Genomic DNA, 26,141 nt, shown 5'->3' on the forward strand with positions numbered 1-26,141 from the left:
CACTTACATTGCAATAACACAATACGTAACACAGGCTTCAGCATTGTTTGTGCTTTGAAAAAAAGTTGCGCTGTATAAACAGGTGCATTGAATCTATCGCAATTTTTGAGCTCAGCTCTTAGGCACCCGTTCCTGCGTCGTCCTTCCTCGCCGTAACCGAGCGAATGCGGAGGGCAGAGGCCAATGAAAGAAGGCGATAACGAAGAGAGTGCGAGGAGGAAAGCGGAGGAAGCCACCTTGAAGCACAACCAGATGGCGATCACGTCCGCGCATCTGCGGCGCCAGCCGTCTGGGGAAAGAAAAAAAAAAGATCCAGAAAGCTCGTCTTCGCACACAGCGTTCGCCGCAAGTGCTTCCCGGTAAAAGTAACGGTTGCATAAACTGCAGTTGCCGGGAAGCGGCAAATGTTTGGCCGGTCTATAGACCGTTTCACTGATTACAAACATAGGCCCTCCACAGCTTCCGGTTTTGCCCACTGACATAGCTGCTGAATGTAACTGGCAAAGAAGTAACCATGCGCTCAAACATAAGCCCTCAGATTTGCAACACTTTTACCCTCTATATACATAACCATAGTTTTACAAGTGTAGTTTCCAGTGAGTTACACGAAAAAAAATTTAAGTATTAGCCTTGAAGCATTATGCGTCATTCTTTTATTTGCAAACCTAAAAAGAGACTTTTCGTACACTGAAACCACTTGGAAACATGCTTTTTGTTCCCACATAGCAGACTGATAAGGTACATGACTGGACGTTTCTTGGGGGTGGCACGCTCGCTGCAGTTATCGCGAGCATGAAACCGTCTATACTTAGCGCCTCGCGTCATGGCTCTGCCAGTCGGTGCGGTGAGCGATGCGATGCCTCAATATATCGCGAAATGAAAACACGTATAGAGCTGCACAGAAAATTTGCATTAGAGACTATCGTAATCGTCGGTGAAATTTTTTTAGAAATTATTCAATCAGTAGCTTATTTCTGCTCAAGGAAGAGCTTGACTTTGCTTTCTGTCTCATTATATCAAGGAAAGCCTGCATTGAAGCTGTGGTTTCTTCGTGACAACTTCGATGCGAGCGTTTATGCTGTCCTATTTCAAGGTGCCATGCCGTCTGGCTGCTTAGATCGACCTGACGCCATTCTAGAGCAAGAATTTGAAGGTGGTGCTTCCGGCAAATAAATTCACTAAACATTACGTCAGCCGGACAAGTTAAAGTGCACAAAAAACAAAATGTTCGGCAGCGTGAGTGCATACGCTTCGCAAGTGGCCGAAAGAATGAAACAAAAAAGCACTTTTACCGAACGCATAAACTAAATAAGGGTTGCGCCTGTAGTTCCCCGCAACCCAGCATGTCGTGGATTATGATTGAGTCTTCATGAATCTATAGCACACCTGCCAACCTGTAAACACTAAAATTCTCAATGACACCAAGGACGGAGAGAAAAGGGGGAAGGGGTGATGTGCTCCAGAACAAAACTTAAAGGGCAACTCCGGCGATTTTTTGACCATGTCGAGGTAATAAAATATTTAGCTTCCCGAGACCCTCCTGTGATGCACCTGATATGAGAATTGTTCCGCAAATTCGAAAATAATTTTAAATAAGCAGAAAAGAGCAAAAACGAAACCGAAACCTGAGCAAGCAGCCGAGCGAACCTCTGCGTGTGACGTCACGAATGTATCCCCGGCGGGGAAGGCGCGCAACGCATGCCGGTCTGGCCCGTGGGTCGAACGAAACCGGCGAAGAGCAGACGCTCAGCTTATTCGTGACCACGCCGGACTTTCGGGGACCTTCGGGTTACATTGCAAGCTGCACCACCTATTCGGATCTGTCAAATAGTGACCAGTTATGATTCAGACGAATTCAATAGCCACGAATCGCCGTCCTCCACCACTAGAGCCAGCACCCATGCGCAACATATCCCGCTGCGACATGAAGACCAAAGGTTGCCCTAACCACTGATATACGCGCTGCTTGCTATTTTAGGTGTTTTACCCCTCTCAGGGAACGGCTTCGCATGCTCACTGTAAAATGTGGAGCACGACTTTCCGCATTTTTATCCCACAAGAACGCCACTGACAGTCCAAAGCACCGACCGGTGCATTTGTTTACATCCGCAGGTACAGCGATAACTCGTACGTCGTTCGCTTGAGATAGCCGCTCATCGGTGACATCAATTAATGTAAGAACATATCAAAACACGTACATTTTGTGCATGTAAGCACCGTTACATCACTCTGGGTCGCGCTGATACGTGCGACCACACACCTTTGGAAACAGCGAGCGGGAGACCGTAGTAGGCAAGCGTTGTGCAGCCTGCTTATCATTCTTCGTATTCTCTTCATGCACACAATTAGTGTTCCGTAAAGTAGACATAGATTAGGACATTGCACGTATGATCGTTCATTTAGAGAATGTATAGTTTCATCGCAGAAACGCCGATGTCGTGAAGTATGACATCGTTGGCAGCTGAACGAGACGGTCGTTTACGCATGCTGTATCGAAGGGGCCTCCGCTTGCTGCCCATTTGGGATACGAGGCAAACAGTGCACCTCGTAAGCTAAATAATTAGTCAGCATAACAATAGGCAATAATACACCCATGGATTTGCGTAGTCACATTTCATTTAGGGAAGCGCCGGCGAGTGCATGCGACTGGCCGCATTCGAGAACGGCAACGTATACGGATGTTGATTGCGAGTCGTGTTGTCGCTTCTAGCTTTTTGCGTGTGCACTGTACGAAATGAGGAATGGTTTATTTCAAATCCGTATGGTCAAAACTGTACAGAAGCAGCTTTCCTCATCCTAATAGCTTAATTAGCTTCATATCAGTGGGTCTGGTCCGCCAGCAGCAGACGCACGAACTCGGCCACTGTGATAGGCTTAACCTCGGCTGAACGCGATCGGCATCGGCTCAAACTGTGTTTGCGGATGGCGAGGGCTGAAGTTCGTGCAGCCAGCAACGCAACACCGCTTGCCACCCCGCATCACTTGCCCATCCACAGGTAATGTAACTTCTCGCGACAGCAACATCTCACGCCAAGCACTAGCTCACGATCGTCGACTCCTGCACGCTCTCATCGCTGTCGTCTGCATGATCCCGGCATGCTCTGCGTGGACTATTCCTGACGTCATACACAATGTGGCCTATAACTGAGGAGGAGGTAATGTATGGTGCTCGAGGCAATAAATTAAATTCATTTGTAAAAAATCTGGGCAACTCACAAGCCTGCTTTTTTTAGGACATGGCGGAAGTATTCAGAGGAACAGACCCAGCGAATTTCATCGACATCCGTCGACATAAAAAAATCGCCGGAGTTGCCCTTTAACATGCCTAGAGCACACCCACCTTTCGTGGCATACATAAGCATTCTATTAACGTAGGCTTACTTTAGGTACAACAAGCAAGCATCAACAATTCTGGTGTAGCAGAGACTGGCAAGCAACATAGTTCCTTTAGACCAGTTACATTTATAGCAAAGCCGTCGCGTAGGCTATGGTGTTTTGCTGCCAAGCACGACTTCGCGAGATCAAATCCTGATCGCGGCCACGGCACCTCGATGGGGGTAAAATGCAAAAACGCCCCTGCATTGGGGGCCCGTTAGAGACCTCCTGGTGGTCAAAATTAATCCGTAGTCCCCCACTACAGCGTGCCTCGTAATCAAATCGTGGTTTTGGCACGTAAGAAACACAATTCAATTTATGTCGACTTTGCTGGTAGCCGACCTCACCTGTTTAAGGTATCATGTACTCAAAGTACTAGTGTGAAGCAAGTACCAGTCTGAAATATGGCATCTTGGCTGTTGCAGTCTTGGCAAGTCTCATCTTTTGACTTATTCGAAACATTTTTCCAAACAGAACATACTTCGTAACATTCGTGAATTAATCGAACGATCCTGTAATTATAAATGTTACGGAATATTGGGTGGGCACGGTGGTTATGGCACATAGTTTTGTTAAAGAAGGCTACAGTCCGCATTGAACTTTGACTAAAAGCTCAATTTCGCAAGTTTTTAAACCCATGTCACTATTGCAAACGCTTAAAGGCGCCCACACGTTTTACCAATACTGTTTACTATAGCGAAACCACGACATGTAATTGACCACGTTCCCATCCGTTATCCAAAAACTAAACTTCCAGAAGTGTGGATCTGGTATACCAGCCTCTGAAGTAGCGAAAACTTCCATGAATATCCGAGCAATTAAAGAAAGCGGGTTATTTGCTATGAATATCAATATCTTGCTATAACTTTACTTTAATTCAATCTCATATGCTGTTATATTTACTTGCTTGTCGTAAGGAAAATTAGGATATTTGCCAGTCTTTCCAATATTAAGAAAAAGTTGGTTGACTGGCGCGTTTTCAGAAGTTTCGTGCTTAAGTCGATGAGCCATTTAATTTCTGGAGGTTGGTCGCTGCTACTTCGGAGTCTGCATTCTTTGATTGCCAATAGCGCACAGTGCGTGCTCTCGTGTCCCGCGAGGCCATTTAACTTATTGAATGAACTCCTCTACAATGCCTCGTACTTATTTCTGATTTTAGAACTCCGATTCCTTAACTAGTATTACCTGCAAAATTATGGAGCGCGTAACATACAGTTGCATTATGGCCCATTTAACTAAACATAATCTCCTAAGCCCCCGCCAACATGGTTTCAGGCGTGGTTTATCTTGCAATACACAGTTGGTAGAGTTTATACACGATTTAGCCTCGGCAATTGATAAGCAACAAGTTGTGGACTGCGTTTTCTTAATTTTCCGTAAAGCATTTGATGTAGTCGCACACAGTCTCCTAATCTCAAAATTAAAAGCTTATAACTTGGATGGTCAAATAATAGCGTGGATTGCTGAATATTTGTCATTGCGGAAACAGGCTGTTGTTCTGAATGGTATATCTTCACAATATGCATCAGTTACGTCGGGAGTTCCCCAAGGCTCAGTGTTGGGGCCACTATTGTTTTTGTTGTACATTAATGATATTTCAATTGGTATACAGTCTTCATTCAGGATGTTTGCCGATGATTGTGTTGTTTACAGAGTCGTAGATTCCATTTCCGATTCACAAATCCTACAAGTTGACTTAAATACTATAGCAGACTGGTGTGTGCGTTGGGATATGTCATTAAATATAAATAAGACTGTTCACATCACCTTCACAAGAAAACGAGCTAATCATCCGTATAGGTATAGAATTAATGATTTTACTCTAAACATAAGCAAGGAATTTAAATATCTAGGCGTCTTCGTTACTGCTGATTTACGATGGAACAAGCACGTTAACTATATTGTAAATAAGGCAGCATCAGCTTTGGGATTCTTGCGGCGCAATTTTAGTCATTTACCGAGTAACTTAAAAACGCAGCTGTATTTCAGTCATGTACGTTCAATACTTGAATATGGATGTGTTTGTTGGGACCCACACACATCTGAGCTTATAAATAAATTAGAAAAAATCCAGAATAGGGCAGTTAGATTTGTTCTTGGTAACTATAGTCGGGAGCTTAGCATGACAGAAAGCAAACATAAGCTTAAATGGCAAGAGCTGAAGGATCGTCGAAGGCATATCAGATTAAAATTTTTCCACTATATTTATTATTCTAAAACAGGCATAAACCGCGAACAATATATCCAGGCACCACACTACATATCTAAGCGACTGGACCACTGTTTGAAGGTCAGGGAATTTTCTTGTAGGGGTGACGTTTTCCGTTATTCTTTTTTTGTTAGAACTGTTCGAGATTGGAACAGTTTGCCATCGCGCATTGTATACATCACAGAAAATGATGCTTTCTTCCACGCATTGTAATTATTTGTTCATGTATTTAGTTAAGTCTGTAACCTCCCTGCTGTAATGCCCTACGGGACGATGCAGGTAACTAATAAATAAATAAATAAATAAATAAATAAATAAATAAAGCTCTGCACACGCTCATGCTACTGTCGACTGCAGTCAGAGAGTGTATAGTCACTGACTTAAGAGAGTCAGCTAAATAAGCTTGATAAAATCAGTTAAGAGAACTCTTCCACGGATTTAGTTTGTCGTCAAACTTTTCAGGGTGCAGGTGATTTTCTCTTTAGTAAGAAGGGAGGACGCGTTCCTGTGAATGTTTTCAGCAACGAAGTTTTTCGAGCACAGTCTTTTAGACCGCCGCTGTTTCTGAGCTCATATAGGGCATTTTTGCTGTTCACGTGCAATTATAATACAAAACTATTTGTTTGTCTGCAGGAATGTTTCAACGAGTAGGGATTTGAGGTGCAGATGGCGGACTACATGACCGGGTGCTCATTGCCACAGCCACGTGCATGTGTAACGCGGTTGTGACACGTTTCCGTGGAGACTTGCCCGACCTCAGCAACGTCGCGTTGGAATGGGGCTTCCCACATTGGGATTCGCATTACCGACATTTTCACCAAGGGCACGTTAGAAATGAGGGCAATGTTCAGTTGAAAACCATCATTTATTCAGGCCGAAGCACACGCGCATTTCCCTCTTGCTCGCTAGCAAATTCTCCGTTTCATTACACAATTTTCAAAGAATCAATTGTGGAAACAAGTGTCATTACGGTTACGTACATAACGTACACTTGCTATTTTTATGTGTTCTATACATTTAGAAAGAGACATGATGGCTGTGTCAAAAAATGTTTTTCTTCTCAGACATCTGGATTTAAATCTAGCACAGAAAGCCGTGCAGATTTAGAGATATCAGTTCTCAACACATTGCGATCACTAGGCACCAAATAGTGCTGAACGCCGGTGATCTAAACATAATCGTTATTACAAAAGTATTACAGATCCTGGAAAGCACACATAACTTAGTACAAACTTGCTGCTACATTCACAAATGTACAGAATCAGGTACGTGAAGCTTCTTCGGGGTCGTCGGAACACTTTAACGTCAGCGGTTCTAGACAGAGCTGCACCAGAAGTGTCCCGAACATGTCCTGCTGTTATGGCGACGTGACACACCAAGTCCTCGCACTGAGAACTCGCCTTGTTCTAGCCGTTCCATAGCAGTAGAAGGACCACGCCTGTACTGGGCCTTTCTTTGGCTTCATGGCTCCACCATCAATGACTGCTGAGTGGCACCGAAAGAAAAAAAACATACAGTACATCTTAGAGAAACTATAGAGAATGCAAATTAGGAGTAAATGTAAGTGGTAAATGTTGAAGAATGCCTAATACTGTATCCTTCCACATTAAGAGGAAAACACAGGCTGTTTTCGATTAAGCTACAGACGCAGGTTATGACCGCTGATTTCAGCGAGACCGTGCGTTCAGGTGTAGAACTTACCAGGAATATAAAACAGGGTTCGTACAGGTTTCTAAGGCAAGAATTCAAGGATATTCCAGGATTTTCCAGGACCCGTCACAGGTTTTTCAAGGACTCAAAGCAGCATCCAAAGTACGATTTCTTTACTCTAACATTTCGAAAAATGACCAGTTTTATTGCACTTACCAATAAATAAATGTATATCACAATTATAATAAAAATGTGTAGCCTTGATAACTTCTCTATATCAGAACACAAAATGAACGCTTACAACAGCGGCTGAGATTTCTCCGGTATAAGCTGGGTAAAGTTCACCAAAAATATTGAAAACATTCAGCATAGGGTTATTGCACTAAAATAAAAATAAATAACTATATATTACAATGATGTTAATAATATCTGGCCTTGATCACTTTGCAAGTTCACAATACCAAAAAAGAAGTTCACAAAACACAATGAATGCTCCCAACAGCTAGTCTGACTTCTCCAGTATTAACTAGGTAAGTTTACCGCACATTTCCAAATCATTCGGTGTTGTCTTCCTACACATCCATTATATTATAACAAATAGATGTATACTGCAATATTGTAAAACATGCCTTGTCATGATCATTTCTCAAGTCCGCAATATTAAAAGTTAACACAACGAACACTCACAACAGCTGCTCAGGCTTCTGCAGCATTAGCTGGGTTGGTTCATCAAACATTTCCAAAACATTCAGCATACCACATTTTCCGGTGTATAAGACGCATTTTAAAAAAATTTTTCCTCGGTGCATCTTAGAACGGTGCGACCTATGTATGTTTTTTTTTTTCGGAAGAACTGCCGTCAAAATCGGATCCGATGTTATGGCCACGCGAAGCGTGCCGGTTGACTTAATTGCTACGGGTTCTGTGCGCGCTATCGAGGTGCCGGGTTCTCGTGATCAAGTTCGGGCACGAGCATCGTGCGAGAAGGATGGTGCAGCAACACAGGTGGCGGTACGCCGACCGCGAAGTCATCGCATCTGCAGATTGCTGTCAAGATATGGCGCGCGCCGCTGTGTGAATCTACGCAGTTGCTCTAGAGTACAGGCAGCCCTCCCCCCCCCCCTCCTCCCGGGCTGCCTTCCCGCTTTCCTCCCTTGTGTGCGATTCGGCTCACCGTCACACGCCTTCATTCGCACATAATATAGCATACGGCGCGCGGGGACGATGTTATCACCCTTGGACTTTATACGAACATCGCGGCAACCAAGACGGCAGAAATGCACCTGAGTGGAACTATATGGCACCCATACGCTTCCGCATGACCCGCGTTCACGGAGCTAAAGGTCACTAACTCTTTTAAATCGCTTACTGAAAGAACAGGTGCATCTTATACACCTGTGCGACTTATACACGTGTTGTTTTTTTCGGAAGAACTGCCGTTTTGAGGGCGGTGAGTCTTACATACAAAGATGCGACTTATAGAGCGGAAAATACAGTAATGGTATTGCACTTATATTATCATAAATAATATTATAACAAACCTCTACCCAAAGGCACTGAGCATCAGTGGTAAAGTTGCTCTACTATAGCTCTCTTTAGCTTCACTAGCTTCACCTCGCGCACAAGAGTGAAAGTGGCACAAGGCAGACCGACAGGCGAGGAGTGAAACGAACGATAGGGTGAGGAAAGCAGCGTAAACTGCCAACCGAGCCAGCACCGAAGCGCGGCACAGGTCTCTCGCTCCATTTGCGGGTTTGACACGGTGAAGCTTTTTATTTTTTCCGCGCAGTTCTGCAAAACGGAACCATGTGTGGTGAGTTCGACGCCGATCTACCACAGAAAGGAGGTCACAATGTCGATATCGAGAGTGCATTGCTCACGAAATTCAAGGATTTTCAAGGAAGGAAAAAAATTCCAGGACTTTCAAGGGCCTTGAAAATGCACTTTTCAATTTCAAGGGTTTTCAAGGATTTCAAGGACCTGTACGCACCCTGATAGAATAGGCTGTTTATGAGCTTCTTATATATAGCAACACCTGAGTCAGGCTGATTAGACACCTGTGGCAAAAATTCGCCAGATCTTCAAAAAAGTTAATTCTAGGATTCTAAGCGCCAAAAACACTTCATCATGGGGAACGCAGCTTTGGGGAGTGGGGGCTGTAGCATAATGTTGATGAGCCCTGGTTCTTTAACGTGCACCGAATGCGCCATGTAGCAATGCCCCCGCCTATGCGGGGATCGAACACGTGAACTCGAGCTCAGCAGCATAACCTCCTAGCCACTTCAGCGGCATAGTACTCTTCAATTCACTTTTTTGCTGTTGTACATAACTACACCTTCAGTAATGTTGTATACTGTTCTGTTTAATGGACTATACCTGCCTTCTAAATAATGTGCGCACAATGACGGGTGCGCCGTTAAATCACTTATTCTGCTCGTGTCATATGTTCCAGAAGTTCCTCAAACATGTGAAACAAAGAGAAACATTACTGCTTTTCCAGCCACAGTAGTTAAGTGGCTACAGCGTTTCACTGCTGAAATCACGGGACTGATTCCTACAGGGCAGCCATGTTTGTGAATGGGTGAAAATGCAAACACGCTCGTCTGCTCAAATTTAAATGCACTGTGAAGAACCCCAAGTGGTGAACCGTGTGTCGCTTAGCAAGGTGTAACCAACAATCATATTGACACGTCTACATGTTTATCTTTCACCGGTGGCCGCTTTCCACCGGCTAACAAATGTTAAACGTTATCGCTCGGCGCAGGACGCGCCTGTATCGGAAGTTTCTAGAATGTTATCGATGCTTCTTTCCGTTGCCTGTTTTCACCGACGCTTATGTTATCTGATTGTATGACCGACGCGAATTGTCTAGAACTTTCTGGAAGACACGCGGGCATCAGGGATTAATCTGGAACCTTCGATGACTCAGGTATAAAAGCCGACGCGCTTCGCCGCTGATCAGATTTTCGACGATCGCCGACTGTGTTCGCCGCTATCGTTGTGCTTTGAGTGTACCTTGCTTTTGTGGGCACAGGTTCGCCCAATAAACAACCAGTTTCGTCGTACACAGTTTTACGACTGTTTTCTTCAGCGTCACTACTACGTGACATCTGGTGGAGGTGCTTTTGGTTCCATGCAGCGGACGCCCCCGCAAAGCCGCGACCCAAGCCCGAAACCGGAGGACGAGACCAACGTCGCCAAGGACCAGCGAGCTAGCCGTAGGCAGCAAGGACTTTTGCCAGAATACGGACTTCTTCCCGAGAAAACCACAGCGATCAAGGCCAAGTCAACGACCACAATGGCAGCCCCAGCGTCCCCCATCCTGCTGCAGCAACCTCGGGAGCCACCGACCTTCCGTGGATCATCAGCTGAAGACCCTGAAACATGGCTGGAGACGTACGAGAGGACCACGACATTCAACAAATGGAGCGACGATGACAAGCTGCGCCATGTCTATTTTTCGTTGGATGACGCTGCTCGGACATGGTTTGAGAACAGAGAGACCACCCTAGTGACTTGGGACCTATTTCGCGAGAACTTCGTGAGGACCTTCACGAGTGTCGTACGAAAAGAAAGGGCTGAAGTTCTCCTGGAAACCAGAGTTCAATTGCCGAACGAGAGCATCGCGATCTTCACGGAGGAGATGACTCGCCTCTTCCGCCACGCCGACCCCGACATGTCTGAAGAAAAGAAAGTTAGGTTCTTGATGCGGGGCGTCAAGGAGCATCTATTCACCGGATTGATGCGCAACCCGCCCAAGACTGTGGCAGAATTTGTTTCGGAGGCGACAACGATCGAGAAGACGCTTGAAATGCGAGCCAGGCAATACAACCGCCGTGTGCTGACAAACTACGCCGAAGCTCAAGCTCTAGGCGCCAATGACCTGCACGAGGCGATCAGAGCGGTTGTACGGGAAGAACTACAGAAATTATTCCCAAGATCGCAGCCTCAGGTGGCTTCAATCGCTGACATAGTTAAAGAAGAGGTTCAGCGATCACTGGAAGTGCCAGAAGTTCCGGCATCGCCTCAACCACAGCCGCAAGCGATGACCTACGCCGCCGTCGCCCGTCGTGAAGGCCCCCCTCCGCGCTCGCGCCAGGGCCCCGTAACGCCACAGTTCCGTCGTCCACCGCTGCCGCCGCCAGCACGCTCGCCCGTCGCCCAGCGCAGCTACCAGCGGAAGACGGACATTTGGCGCGCCCCCGACCACCGCCCGCTCTGCTATCACTGCGGGGAAGCCGGCCATGTCTACCGCCGATGCCCATACCGCGAGATGGGCCTACGAGGGTTCGCCGTCAACGCGCCATGTCCACAGCTTGGCGAGCGACCACATGACATCGCCGACTACCTTGCTGGAGCCCAGTGGCAACCACGACGACCCTCACGCTCGCCGTCACCAGGCCGCTACATCTCGCCGCATCGCCGCCTGTATGCTGGCCCAACCCGGGGCCGATCTCCCAGCCCATACCCGGGAAACTAAAAGCAGCAACCGATGGAGGTGCGGTTGCTGTACGACGCAATGCCGAAGATCCTCCGCCGCCGCCGACGACGACGATTCGCGAATCATCACGACGAGATATCAGCACGCCGCCTAGCAACAGCCTTGACAACACATCGCCGCCGAACGAAGACCTTCCGACGCGACGTAGCAGCAGCAGAGCAAGCCGACGCAGCCGTGATCCGACGCCACGAATTAACCGCAACGCCAGACGCCGGTCTACCGATCTAGACGTGCTCATCGATGGTCATAACGTCACCGCTCTCGTCGACACTGGCGCCGACTATTCAGTTTTCAGTGGCACGTTCGCCGCCAAGTTAAAGAAGGTGAAGACGGCCTGCCTGGCAAGGACCCGATATACGTACAGCGGCAGGTCACCTAATAACGCCGGCTGGAATTTGCACAGCGCGAGTCACGGTAAACAACCGCACTTACCCGGCGAGCTTCGTAATCCTGCCGCACTGCTCCAGGGACGTCATCCTAGGCATGGACTTTCTAAACCAACATGGTGCAGTCATCGACTTAAGGTCCAAGTCGATAACGCTTTCAACACACAAAGCGATACCGCCGGATACAAGCATCAGTTACCATGCCTTGAATGTGCTTGAAGAACAAGTCACCGTTCCGCCTCGCTCAAGCGTAATGATTTCCGTGGGTACCGAAGTGTCTGCAGACATGGAGGGCGTCATCGAGGGCGATCATCACTTACTGCTCGACCGTGAAATTTGCGTCGCTAGAGGCATAGGTGAACTACGCGAAGGGAAAGCAAGAGTGATGCTCACGAACTTCAGCCACGAATATAAGCACATTAACAAAGGCACCACGGTCGCCTACATCGACGAAATAGTACAAGCCAGCAGTGCTTTCGCCTTCACGGATTCCAGTGCACCTTCAACGACGACTGTAGTACCTGAACCAACTTTCGACGTCAATCAGAACCTTCCCAATCATAAGGAAGAACAGCTAAAAGCTCTGCTCCTGCAATACAAGGACTGCTTCTCGTCGTCGTCAAAAGTTCGACAAACCCCTGTCGCCAAGCACCGCATTATAACCGACGAATATGTCCGCCCACTCCGTCAGAGCCCGTACCGAGTTTCGGCGCGCGAACGCGAGGCCATAAGGCAACAAGTCGACGAAATGCTACGCGACGACATCATCCAGCCGTCCAAGAGTCCATGGGCGTCCCCCGTGGTGTTAGTGAAGAAGAAGGATGGAACCCTACGTTTCTGCGTCGATTATTGTCGGCTCAACAAGATCACGAAGAAGGACGTATACCCCCTCCCACGGATTGACGACGCCTTGGACCGACTCTACAACGCAAAGTATTTTTCGTCGATGGACCTCAAAACCGGCTATTGGCAAATCGAAGTTGACGAGAGGGACCGGGAGAAGACTGCCTTTATAACACCAGACGGACTGTTCGAGTTCAAGGTCATGCCGTTTGGTCTTTGCTCGGCACCTGCGACTTTCCAACGCGTCATGGATACAGTACTGGCAGGCTTGAAGTGGCAGACTTGCCTCGTCTATTTGGACGACGTCGTTGTGTTTGCCTCAAGCTTCGAAGAACACCTGCGGCGCCTTGAAACAGTTCTTCAAGCAATCAAAACCTCCGGACTCACGTTAAAGCCCGAAAAGTGCCGCTTCGCATATGAGGAGTTCTTGTTTTTGGGCCACATCATCAACAAGTCTGGAGTGCGCCCCGACCCTCAGAAAACTGCGGCCATCTCCAACTTTCCTCCGCCCGCTGACAAGAAGGCAGTGCGTAGATTTCTAGGACTGTGCGCCTATTACAGGCGCTTCGTCAAGAATTTCTCACGGATCGCTGAGCCACTGACGTATCTCACGAAGGCCGACATCGAGTTCAAGTGGGAGACGCCGCAAGTCGAAGCATTCGAAGAACTGAAGCGACGCCTGCAATCGCTGCCAATACTTGCGCATTTCGACGAAAACGCCGATACGGAAGTCCACACCGACGCAAGCAGCGTAGGACTCGGCGCCGTGCTTGTGCAGAGGACTGACGGACTAGAAAGGGTTGTAAGTTACGCTAGCCGGTCGCTATCGAAGGCGGAAGCAAATTATTCCACAACAGAAAAGGAGTGCCTCGCCATCATCTGGGCTACATCAAAGTTTCGCCCCTACCTCTATGGCAGGCCCTTTAAAGTTGTGAGCGACCACCACGCCTTGTGTTGGCTAGCTAACTTGAAGGATCCTTCAGGTCGCCTCGCACGCTGGAGCCTGAGACTTCAAGCATTCGACATCACCGTCGTTTACAAGTCCGGGCGAAAGCACTCTGACGCCGATTGTTTGTCTCGCGCCCCCGTCGAACCGCCGCCACAAGACAACCAGGATGACGACACTTTCTTGGGACCCATCAGTGCCGACGAATTCGCCGAACAACAACGAGCCGACCCGGAACTAAGGAGCCTTGTAGACTACCTGGAAGGGAAGACCGTCATTGTGCCGAAGGTGTTCAGGCGAGGATTGGCGTCGTTTTTCTTGCAAAACGACATTCTCCTAAAGAAGAACTTCTCGCCTCTCCGAGCCAACTACCTCCTCGTGGTACCCTCAGCATTGCGTCCAGAGGTTCTGCAAGCTCTCCATGACGACCCAATGGCTGGACATCTCGGTTTTTCACGCACTCTCGCGAGGATACAAGAAAAATACTACTACTGGCCTCGCCTCTCTGCCGACGTCGCCCATTACGTAAGGACATGCCGAGACTGTTAGCGACGCAAAACACCGCCGACAAGGCCAGATGGACTTCTACAGCCAATCGAGCCACCTCGCCGACCGTTCCAGCAGATCGGGATGGACTTACTGGGGCCTTTTCCGACGTCGACGTCCGGGAATAAATGGATCGTCGTCGCTACGGACTACCTTACCCGCTACGCCGAAACAAAAGCCTTGCCCAAAGGCAGTGCCGCCGAGGTAGCCCGATTCTTCGTTGAGAACATCCTCCTGCGTCACGGTGCCCCAGAAGTCCTCATCACCGACAGAGGCACGGCCTTTACGGCAGAACTAACTCAAGCCATCCTGCGGTACAGCCAGACAAGCCATCGCCGCACCACCGCCTACCACCCGCAGATGAATGGCCTCACCGAGCGCCTAAATAAGACCATCGCCGACATGCTGGCAATGTACGTCGACGTCGAACACAAGACGTGGGATGCCATCCTTCCGTACGTGACCTTCGCATACAACACGGCCGTGCATGAAACGACGCACATGGCGCCGTTCAACCTGGTCTACGGAAGGAACGCGGCAACGACGCTTGACGCCATGCTACCAGACGTCGCTGACGAAGAAAATGTCGACGTTGCCACTTATTTGCAGCGTGCCGAAGAAGGTCGACAGCTCGCCCGCCTGCGCATCAAGAACCAGCAGAGGACCGACAGCCGACACTACAATCTTCGACGACGCTACGTCGAGTACCAGCCCGGCGACCGTGTTTGGGTCTGGACTCCGATTCGCCGACGAGGACTTAGCGAGAAACTGTTGCGTCGCTATTTCGGACCATATAAGATAATCCGACGTATTGGCGCACTGGACTATGAGGTCGTGCCAGACGGCATTTCGCAATCACAGTGGCGCCGGGCACGACCTGAAGTCATCCATGTGGTGCGTCTTAAACCTTTCTACGCCCGCTGACGACCTTAGGTACTTCGTTACTTTGTTATTGTTGTTTTTTTGTTTGTTTGTTTGTTTGTTGTTTATTACGCATGGTTTTGTTTTCGCTTTCGTGTTTGTAGCATCGGGACGATGCTTTTTAAGGGGAGGGTATTGACACGTATACATGTTTATCTTTCACCGGTGGCCGCTTTCCACCGGCTAACAAATGTTAAACGTTATTGCTCGGCGCAGGACGCGCCTGTATCGGAAGTTTCTAGAATGTTATCGATGCTTCTTTCCGTTGCCTGTTTTCACCGACGCTTATGTTATCTGATTGTATGACCAACGCGAATTGTCTAGAACTTTCTGGAAGACACGCGGGCATCAGGGATTAATCTGGAACCTTCGATGACTCAGGTATAAAAGCCGACGCGCTTCGCCGCTGATCAGATTTTCGACGATCGCCGACTGTGTTCGCCGCTATCGTTGTGCTTTGAGTGTACCTTGCTTTTGTGGGCACAGGTTCGCCCAATAAACAACCAGTTTCGTCGTACACAGTTTTACGACTGTTTTCTTCAGCGTCACTACTACGTGACAATATCATGGTATTGACACGTAAAACCCAAATATTTAATTACACAAAATAACTACTACCAAATGTCTTGCAATTAGTGGAGTGATGGCAAATGCGACATAAACAGCATCTCATATAAGTGAAGTATTCTTTGAAGGAAGATTGTCAAGATTCCAAGAAATAAACTTACGATTATTGCCTCCCTCATCTCACAGGAGTTAATTGTACGTTTAGTGTCAAAAACACCAAGTTTGGACCCACTATTCGTTATATAAATTGTGGGGAGCATGAGCAGCGAACAACGTTACTCTGCATTCAAATATTGCTACGTAAAAACTTGAAAAAGAAGCGGGGGTTCCTAATGCTGAATTATGCGCATTGTATTCTGATAAAGAAAATGCTTATGGTTTCATTGACACGCTTTTTTTCTGCCCGCGCGTCTGCTGAGGCATGGGAACTGACATGGCGGATGCCGTAGCAGACGACACGGTTTTCGCTACCATTCAAGAAGCTGCGGGCTAGAAGCACAATATCAGTGCCCTTAAACAGATTTTGGCAAATCAAGCTGCTCATTGGTTACTCAAGGGCAGAAATGTGACGACAGCACACGTGTTCTTTTCGCGACACGCCAACTCCTGATGATTACTGTGGTATGGCCACCATTACGTCGTGATTCATATATATGTTTATGCTGGAACGTATTTGTACCCGTTTGACATTAAGTAATTGGGCGCATAATAATTTAAGAAATCGTTACATAGGCAGTTTTGTATATGGGGCACTTCTCTCTACTTGGCTCCCTGATATCGTGAAGGAGCTTCATCGTGATACAATATCAAGAGATAAGAAAATGTAATGCAGCGTTGTTACTCACCCAGATGTGCTCGCACTTGCGACGTCATCTATTTTCAGGAAACTGCGAACACGCAGCCAGCAGTCCCGGTTTAGGTCGGTTAGCTGTTTGCTGGCGCCGACACATTCCACCGTCCCCTTGACGACGCCGGCCAGTCTCATGAAGTGGTCGAGGCTGCAGTGACGCATGCGCCAGAGGGCGCCCTTGACCATTTTTTCTGCTTCAGCCTTCGTGACGTGAGCCCCTTCTCGCACCAGTTTGAGCACATGCGGATGATTGTGAAAGAATTCGAAGGCTCGCGCGTCATCTGCTTCATCTTGACCGTCCAGCACGTACCTTGCAGCTGCCCGAACTAGGGAGGCATTCCTTCGCGCAGTTTCCTGTGTGTACAGGGATAAACCATTGTCGAATGAACTATAACAAACAATGTTCAATGTTGAGCATGTTAAAATTTCGAAGTATTTAAAGTAGACACGATAGTTTCAGTGAAATAACTACTCTAGATAGATAAAAAAAAGTGCCACGGACACTAGCTGGGTGCTGACGCCCCAAATTCCACCTAAAGAGAGCTCAATCAAAAGTGCGGCCGAGACGCACGAAACGCTACTTGCAAGAGTTTCAGCAATGACATCTGCCCAAAAATTAGTGCTCACTATAGCGTGCACTGGGCGAGGAGGGACGAGCTTGTAGAAAATTTGACAAGAAGCGGGAACAGTTTCTCCAGAGCAATCAGATGCGCGCACGTTTGCTTGTTCTTTGGTCTGCCCAACGGGAATTTCGTATGCGTATTAAGTTAGCTTTAGAGTTACCGTCACATTGAACACACCATAAAGAAGGAGCCGAGCAAATAACGCACGCTGAACAGATAGCAGTCTACTAATACGCCAGGGTTAAAGACCCTGTGCCTCTGAATTCCGGTAGTGACGGAGGGTTATGTTCCCCCCGACTAGGGCAAATATTTTCCGAACTACGAGTTGTATTTTGGTCAAAACACTTTTAATGGGGTAATGTAGTGTCTGATGTCAATATATGCTTTCTTTTCAAACTGGTACTGCAGCGAGTTCATTTTACACTCCAATATATCTTACGTTCAGAAAGCTTTTTTTTTACATCTGTGACCTTTACTACAACAGCCCCGGCGAATAAAGTTGGTGAGATCCACTGAGCGAGCTGGAAATCTATGCAATACGGCATCTTACCTGAATGCTCACAAGTAAGATGTTTGTGGACGTATGTGCTTTGTTACACCGCTCATCCGCGTGCCTGAGACAATTGACTTTGTGCATCACACTGGTGACGCATTCTGGCGTTAGGTGGACTTCGATGAGGTTCGGGCTCTTGTGCACAACATCTTCGAGCAGTTTCAAGTCGTCGTTGCACAGTACAGTTCCCTTCACCTTCACTCTTATGAGCTTGCTCTTGGATGTCAGTGCCGACAACAGTTCAGCCTCTACGTTGCGACGACCCTGTTCCATCGGAAGGGCCCAGTGATAGCGCAGGTCTATGTCAATGTCTGTGAGTGCGGACAGGCCTCGTATACATGCTGTTAAGGCTGAGAAGGCGACGTGGTAGAAGATGTCGCAAATCACTCGTAGTGTGTTCACATGGTCGCAACCCCTGAGCACTTGCAATGCTGTGCTTATTGACTCAAGCCCAACGGCTTCGTTGTCCTGAATGTCGCTCATCCTGAGGGTTACGGTGTTGATTTCCGGACATCGCGAAAGCACATTTATGTTCTTAAGGGCCATGCGGTACTCTCCGATAGTCACTCGGTGAGTCAGGCCGTGCTCTCGGATAGCTCTGCACACGCTCACGGTACTGTCGACTGCAGTCAGAGAGTGGATAGTCACCGATTTAAGAGAGTTATTGTCTGCGATTGCGCCGACGAAGGCACGGCATTCTGCTTCGCCAAAACCTCGTAAATCAATGCTGAGAGCGTTGAGTGCTAAGTCTGGCATCCTCAGAGCGGTGAGCCAGTGCTCCATGCATTCGGCAGCATCGGCGTCAGGTGGATGGGCACAGTCGTTGCAGGACAAGTCGTAACACTCACACAACATTGAAGGAAGAGTCAGGCGGCGCACGGTAGCACTCTGAGTGGCCACTTTGGAAAAGAGGCCGGTCACTTCCATGCTGTAAAATAATATCAAATGGACAAATGAACTCAAGACTCATGATTGATGCTTAGTACCTTATAAAACACATAATCACACTTTAATTTGATGCAAGAGTTGGTGGTAAGGCACCTGACCTGTTGTCAGCATTGTTTTGACCCCATAAAACAAAGCAAAATTTGCTCCCACTGTAAAGCGAAAAATTCAGGTATGATGAAGCGGCCCCGCAAAAAATCGACAAGAGCACTGCATGCATTTCTTGCACCTGGGCCGTATATTATTAGTTGTGACTTATCTTGTGTAGGGCCCATTACTGCTCTCAATCTTTATCAGTGACATTAACAAAAACGCGGTATACCGCATGAAAATGTCCGCAGATGATTGTATTCTATACACTGACATGAGGTCAGACCGTTGACTGCTATCAGCTTCAAACCGATTTAGGGACAATGTAAGTGTGCTGTGAAAGATGGGGCATGCACTTGAACATAGGTAACACAGTCGGTGTACGATTGTGAGACCGGGCTAGTTGGTATTCTATATTGATATGACCAGCACAAAAACTAAAACGGAATACAATTTATTTGTGTTCCGTGTCTGTTCTTGCGCTGGTCATGTCAATGTGTAGCGCTCTCAAGCAAAAAAAGAAAAGAAACACCTGGAAGCTTCGAATACACTATGAACAGTATGTTTATCAAGGCTGCCTCGGATTATAAGTATTTGGGCATCTATTTTACTCCCGTATCTTGGCACAGACACGAGGATTACAGAATCTTAAGGCTGGCAGGTTTCTTGGTTTTCTGCGGAGAAATACTCGGTCATTTTCCACAATACACACGAGAACTATTATACGAATCTAACGCTCGGTCAGTGTTCAAATACGCATGCGCAGTATGGGATCCTTCTGACTCAATCGATAGGGATTAACTAGAGAAAGTGCAATTTATGGCGGCTCGTCATGTATTGGGCAAATCGCGCAATGGAAATCAATCCAGTGCGCAGTGTTCAGAATATTTCCACTCAAACAGCTTCACACAATATATAATTCACAAACTTTAATTCGTCGGAGAATGTACATTTCGCCCCCTTATTGATATCTGTACAGGTGGATCATAGCGAAAACATGAAGAGTACAAAATTAACACTGCTGCTAACAGTAATATGTTTTTTTCCTAAGACGATACATTAGTGGAATTCACTACATGCCTATACAGTTCTCATCTCCTGCCCGAATAAATTCTACTCATCATTACAGGCGGAAGAAACGTCTGGATGCTAGAAGCAAAAAAGGAGAAAAAAAAATGCTTGAGTAGCCACGCTATATTACTGCAGCTAGTCCAATTCTTGTTTTTAATACGTCTTTAGTTAGTTCAATAAAGTTTTTCAATGCAATTAATTTTTCAACGAACTAACCTATACGTATTTATTTCGTAGATACCGTCCTTGTTAGTAATGGCGTTAACTTTCTCGTTGTGTTTGTGTATTTTGCTGTATTAATATTGTTCTGACGTGAACCGCTATTCATTTTATCAGATGTAACCATGTTTGTAACCTTTCGGGTCGTTGGCTTATTGAGTGGATTTGTTCTTGCACTGCTATGCCAATCTTGTCTTTTACACACACACACACGTATGATGTCGGGTGTTCTCTGTGAATTGTTTTCTGAGTTTTTTTATTTTTGTCTTATAGCGTACCCCTCATTGTCATGCCGATGAGGCGCTGTGGGTATGAAATGAATGAATAAATAAATAAGTAAATAAACCCACTACTTGGAAACCGAAAGCTGTGACACTCACGAGTATGTTCCCTACGTAGGGTTCACAGGGTCTGAGCCTTGGATGAACTCATAAAAAGCCATTTCATCAGTGTGATGTCGGTATACTTCTTTAGGAAGTTGCGGAATGATTACAACCCATTTCGACGCCGGCAAACTTAAATAATGAAGTAAATGTTGCAAGTAACATTAAGTGGGGGCAGTGCACCTATATTAAAAGCTTACAGATATAGATATACTTACAATGAATCGTTGCCCATGACGAAGTCTGCATTCAGCTCCTCCAAAGAAGTCATCCTGCATACAGTGTCGATCAGCACCGTCAGGAGCAATCCACTTTCTTGGAAGATGTGTGACTTGAGAGTTAATTTCTTCAGGGTGGAGTCATGCTTCTCGAGATACCGAACGAATAGAGGTGAGCAGCAGTCGTCGTCGCAGTAGCACAGCGTGAGCAATCCGACTGTCAGATCAGTGATGCTTTTGTTTTGCATCAGGGATTGGAAGAGTTCATCCGCCTCTGCTGGCATTATAATCAGATCTCCCACATCGAGGCTCGAGAGCTGATGCATGCGCAGATCGAAGGCAGTACTGCACATACGTGTGCTCATATACCAGTCTTTCTCAAAATCATAAATCTTGAAGGCCAGCTTGTCAATCTGTGAGAAACCCTTGATCACCGTCATTACAAACATTTCGTCAGATGTTTTAATTTTCCCCCAAACAGTCAAGTTTTTGAGCGACCGATGGTTTTTCAGCACTGCAAGCAGCGAAGGGCGGCCGCTCAAACTACCGCTCAGTTCTATTGCTGTGAGGCAGTGGTGGTTAGCGAGGATATATTCGACGAGATCCAGTGCCTTCTTTTTGCCCAAGTTCTCTTGTAAGCCGAAGAACCTACATCCACAAGTGATAGCCTCAACGAGTCCAATACAGACGCCGCTTTTGTCGTTTTTATCTTCACGCAGCTCGAGGCCCACATCTATGAGAGCCGTGTTGATGACTCGACGGTGCTCCAGCAACCGGCACCTGTCACCGCCATCCTTGCTGCATGGGAAATGCAAGTGACCCTCGTGATCCGCTATGTCGGCGCTGTCTCGTCCACCTCGTGCAGGAACTTCACGTGAAAGCCAAGATGGTTGCAACATTATTCAACGGGGCGATCCCAGTGCCGGTATTCCAAAGCAATGCTTTTACCGCCTCGCAGCAAATCTGCATCAGAAAAATAAAGTCAAGTGCAACAGTGAAGAAAGGCGTGTTTTCAATAAGCATAAGAAATAACGGGCGTTCAAAGCAAGTGCACAAGAAAAACGAGTACACAAACACCTGTCTTCCTGAGTTGTGTTACGGAAGCCTGTTTTTCTGAATAACACGAATTCTTACGAACTCGCTGAGATTTCTATCGTTCCGAGATTTCCCCTCCCGCTTTCCAGGAAAACTAAATCAATACGCGTGTTGCCCGAGCACCGAAGTGCTGACGCATTGCTCAACCAGCCAATAAGCGCACACTGACAGTGATATTGCCGAAAGCTGTTGTCCGAGAGCATGTCCCTTGTTCAGAGTAGATCACCCGAAGCTTTTAATACAATATAGGGTGGGGTACCTTCACAGTTTCGGAAAAAAAAATGCTATAGGTTTGTTTTTATGCAGAATAAAAGAAGCTGGCAACGTGATTATAGCTCACTGAAAACACACCCAACAAACATGAGTTGGCAAATGATTTTATTGCCTGCAGTTTGATCAGTAACAGAAGATGCACGTGCTTTGTTACATCCTAATCATATTGCTTGCGTCAGAGATGTCAGTCAGAGGTAGCAACGCACAAATTTCAAGCTGCAAGTTTTCCAAACAGCTAAGCGTGCCCCCCACAAGACGAGTAATTAACGAAGAAAGTTGGGTTAGTTGGTATTGATGAAGTTGCTGTGACATAGTTACTAGTGCGAACAACGGAGTTAGTCTTGTTCGCGTTAGTAATTTATGTCACAGCCCCCACAAGACTTTATCAAATCTGCTAGACAATTTTTATTGCCCATATTTTAAGAGGATGTTAGGGCCTGTTTATGTCAAACTGTAGCAGGCAGGCATGAACTGGCCATGCATGCCCACATGTAAAAAATAAAAAAGAACCACAAACAGTGTAAATAAATTGGAGAATAAATAGCCAAAATAGCAGTCAAAATCTATCGCACTATGACAGAAAAAAAAATAACGAAATTACATAACCATCAATCACTAAAACTGTCATACAATCAGCACAATTGCTGCTTGAAAAATTATTTGCACTAAGTCTTTCACAACTTGTGCACTGCATGCTGACAGAGCTTGACGTAGTAAAAAAACCTTATATATGCTCAACAGCGGCAAAAACGAAATTAGCGTGGCAACTTGGTAACCGTTATCAACGCCTCCTCTAGAAAGATGCCTGCCGCGTTCGCCAAAAACCTTCTGCCCTTACCTTTCCCCTTTTCCTCCTTTCCACTTGAGGTAGAAGCTAGCGACCGTAGCGGTAATCGCTTGCAACACACATGCGCGCATGCGCACACCACCGCATGGCCACCGACGCCGCTACCGCCGTGACACCGCACCACCCCAACCCCCTGCGGAGATAGGGTAAAGCCCCTTGATGTTAGAAAGTAGCGACACTCTCCCCCGCGCGCGCGCTTTCCTCCTCAATTCTCCTCGGATTTCTCCCCCTCACCGGGCCGGCGCGGCGCTGAACCCTCCAGTGGCTCGCTGCAGCCGCATTAGAATCAATGCGCGCGCTTGTTTATTCGGCCCTTTGAAGCGTTGTATGGGAATTTATCCCTTGTGAAACTGTCATGACGAAAGTACGCTTCCGATAGAACGTCGTGCCATTTTTTTAGGACGCTTCGATAAATACAAGCAGAAGCGCTCCGAAAAAATGAGTACCAAGCAGTGGCTGAGCTGTTTACCTCTACGTCGCCACTTGGGTTGTCCGTATCGCGGAGGTGTATTGGGTGCATACAATATAAGCAGCGTAGAGTATAAACTAGAATTTGGTTCACAATCTTCGCTCTTAAAAGGCTCAGAGAAGGTGACCAAGAAGAAATGTGATAGTTTACTTAAAGTGAATTCGCCAAAATGAGTGGGCCAAAAGCCTTTGTATCAATGCCACTGTGCGAAATACGTGCTGTGTTTGTGAAACAGCCAACACAGAACTTTACACACGCGCCTGTATTCCGTCACTATGAAACGACGAGAAATTACATTCCATCACCTCTGGGAGTAACCTAAGTCTCTCTCAAAAAAAAAAAAAAGGCTGATTGCTTACACGGAAACTGCTAAGACTGGCACTTGGTAATTAACTTACAGACTTCAAGATGTCAAGTTTATCAGAATTGAGGGAGATTATCAGAAGCGCGTGGCTTGTACTTAATGAGCATGCGCGAATAATACATAATACTACTTATCTACCTATATATTGCGGTTCATGCCTTCGCAACATAAAGTACATAAAGAAAATAATGCTCGCAGTATTGAAACTTTGCAAAGATACAGTAAGCACGCAATAAGAGTAAAATAATTCCTTGGCTTCACAAGTATCAGGCGCAAGGATCACACGCACACACACACGCGCGCGCACACACATACATGCACACACATACATGCACACACGCACGCACATACACAAACACGCACACACACACGCACACAACTACAAAATATGAGTTACAGGCATTAGCTCACAAATTACATACATTTGAAAACTAACGCAAGCGCGAAAACACAAAAAGCTTTGTCACGGCTCGAAGAGTCAACGAAAATTTCAGCCGACTCACTTAAAAAAGAAAGTATATGCACAGTTATCGGTGCTCTGTATTAAACTGAACGAAGAGTATGGCTATGCGAAGAGCATTAAAAGCTCCATGCAACTTAATCCACAAATATGAGGAAAGCTGCAACATTCACCTCGCAAAGAACGGCGTGCTTAGAAGGGGCGAAATCCCTTCTCCCAATGTTATGGAGCCACTGCTTCCGACGCACGGCATTCCGTTCACCTCGGGGGATATAAAATAAGGCTTGCCCTTTCTCTGGCCTGCTGCTGCATTGAAACGCACAGCAGCAAGGCATTTTCACGGAGAACGAATCTCACATTCCTACGAAAGGATGGAAAAACTTGGGAAACACACGTTCGAAGCGGCAGGGCGACCACCACTTGGACTGCTCATGGACTGATGTCAGGGTCACCTGACGGGGTAGTATCGCGCGCCGCAGCCATTCAGCGTGGCGGATGCGCTGCCTCCGCGAAAGAGGGGGAGAAAAAGAGGAGGTTGACCGCGCCGGCGAGAGTGTTGCGGCGTAGATCAAAGCGTGTCGCTACTTTCTAACATCAAGGGGTTTTAAGATAGGGTAGATGCTGGCGCCATCTCTCGACAACCGACCGCAACTCAAGGCGCGACGGCTACAATGGGTGAGCGAGCGACGCCGCAGGCATCTTTCTAGAGGAGGCGTTGCCATTATCTGTGCATATACTACACAAAACTGAATTTGAAATTAACGAAGAAATAGCGAAGTAGTTCGTCCAGTAATGGTTCAGAGCAAGGCAACGCTTTGCGATGCGTTGGAAGCTGACCTCGAAACGACCAAAATATTGTCTCTACATTCAAGCAGGGTCGTTAAATGACCAACATGCAGCATATCCTGGCGTTCACGCACGCCGGAAACAAACGGAAAAACACTTTTGCAAATCGCTGACACAATAACAACGCATATCAGACGCGCGCGCGCACGCGCGCACACCCACGCACGCACGCACGCACGCACGCACGCGCACGCACACACACACACACACACACACACACACATACAGAACACAAGCAGTGTCCGAAAGCATTCGCAACAGACAGTGCGGACGTTTTCGCGCATTCGCTAGAACGCAAATCGAGCCGGTGTGGCAGCAGGCCAGCAGCGTCCGATGCACAGACGACACTCCTCATGAACTACACACATCCGCAAAACGGCACACATGCCAGACAAAGTGCGTGGACGACGCCACTCGACACCAAATGCGTGGTCGATAACGCCGCATAAAACACGAACACCTCGTAGAATTCACGAACCAAACCACGATATGCTGCGATTTAACGGCCCTGACCGGTTGATACGGCTGCTCCGCAGGTTGCTGTCCTCGATGTTGAAAGAAACGTTGTTGAAACACGCCGCATCACTCGCATAACATGCGAATATTAGCCGCCACCATCCATGCGATCACGATTACCGCGGAGCACCATAGAAAAAGGCCGAATAAAGAACGGAGCACCGTGCTAGAGTGTACTAGACAATGGTCGAGTGGGCCGAACGGCGCTCTGCGCTGAAGCGCCGCGTGTGGAAAAATAGTGCGAGGGCGCTGCGAGCGAACTGGATTGGGGCGGAGACGCGCTCCGCGGCATATTCCACGTACTTTCGCTGCGGGCGCCGAGGCCGATTGCGCATAGTACGCTCTTAAAATAGTGCTTTATTTCAACTGCAAATT

General features: G+C 47.2%; 1 protein-coding gene across 5 annotated transcripts; it reads right to left on the reverse strand.

Moving 5' to 3' along the window:
* Positions 1-6,440: 6,440 nt before the first annotated feature.
* On the reverse strand, positions 6,441-25,875 carry LOC119441603 (uncharacterized). Of its 5 annotated transcripts, none has more exons than XM_049661448.1 (5): positions 25,764-25,875; positions 20,897-21,859; positions 17,968-18,898; positions 16,790-17,148; positions 6,441-7,069 (listed from the first exon to the last, which is right to left on the reverse strand). In XM_049661448.1, the coding sequence occupies exons 2-5, from the start codon at positions 21,793-21,795 to the stop codon at positions 7,060-7,062; spliced, it is 2,199 nt and encodes a 732-aa protein (XP_049517405.1). In that variant the 5' UTR covers positions 21,796-21,859; positions 25,764-25,875; the 3' UTR covers positions 6,441-7,059. The 5 variants fall into 5 exon arrangements, with proteins under 5 accessions (XP_049517405.1, XP_049517407.1, XP_049517404.1 ...); XM_049661450.1 differs by having other exon boundaries at positions 6,441-7,066; positions 25,729-25,866; XM_049661447.1 differs by having other exon boundaries at positions 25,729-25,866.
* Positions 25,876-26,141: the final 266 nt, after the last annotated feature.

The sequence above is a fragment of the Dermacentor silvarum genome, chromosome 2 (genome assembly GCF_013339745.2).
Source record: "Dermacentor silvarum isolate Dsil-2018 chromosome 2, BIME_Dsil_1.4, whole genome shotgun sequence".
Lineage (NCBI taxonomy): Eukaryota > Metazoa > Arthropoda > Arachnida > Ixodida > Ixodidae > Dermacentor > Dermacentor silvarum.

What these genes read in the sequence shown, in the direction of transcription:
- LOC119441603 (XM_049661448.1), bottom strand. Translation starts at nt 21,795, where the DNA reads ATGTTGCAACCATCTTGGCTTTCACGTGAAGTTCCTGCACGAGGTGGA. An exon ending in GTCATGGGCAACGATTCATT is followed by an intron (nt 18,899 to 20,896) that starts GTAAGTATATCT and finishes ATTATTTTACAG; the next exon opens with CATGGAAGTGACCGGCCTCT. An exon ending in TCTTACTTGTGAGCATTCAG is followed by an intron (nt 17,149 to 17,967) that starts GTAAGATGCCGT and finishes CTGTACACACAG; the next exon opens with GAAACTGCGCGAAGGAATGC.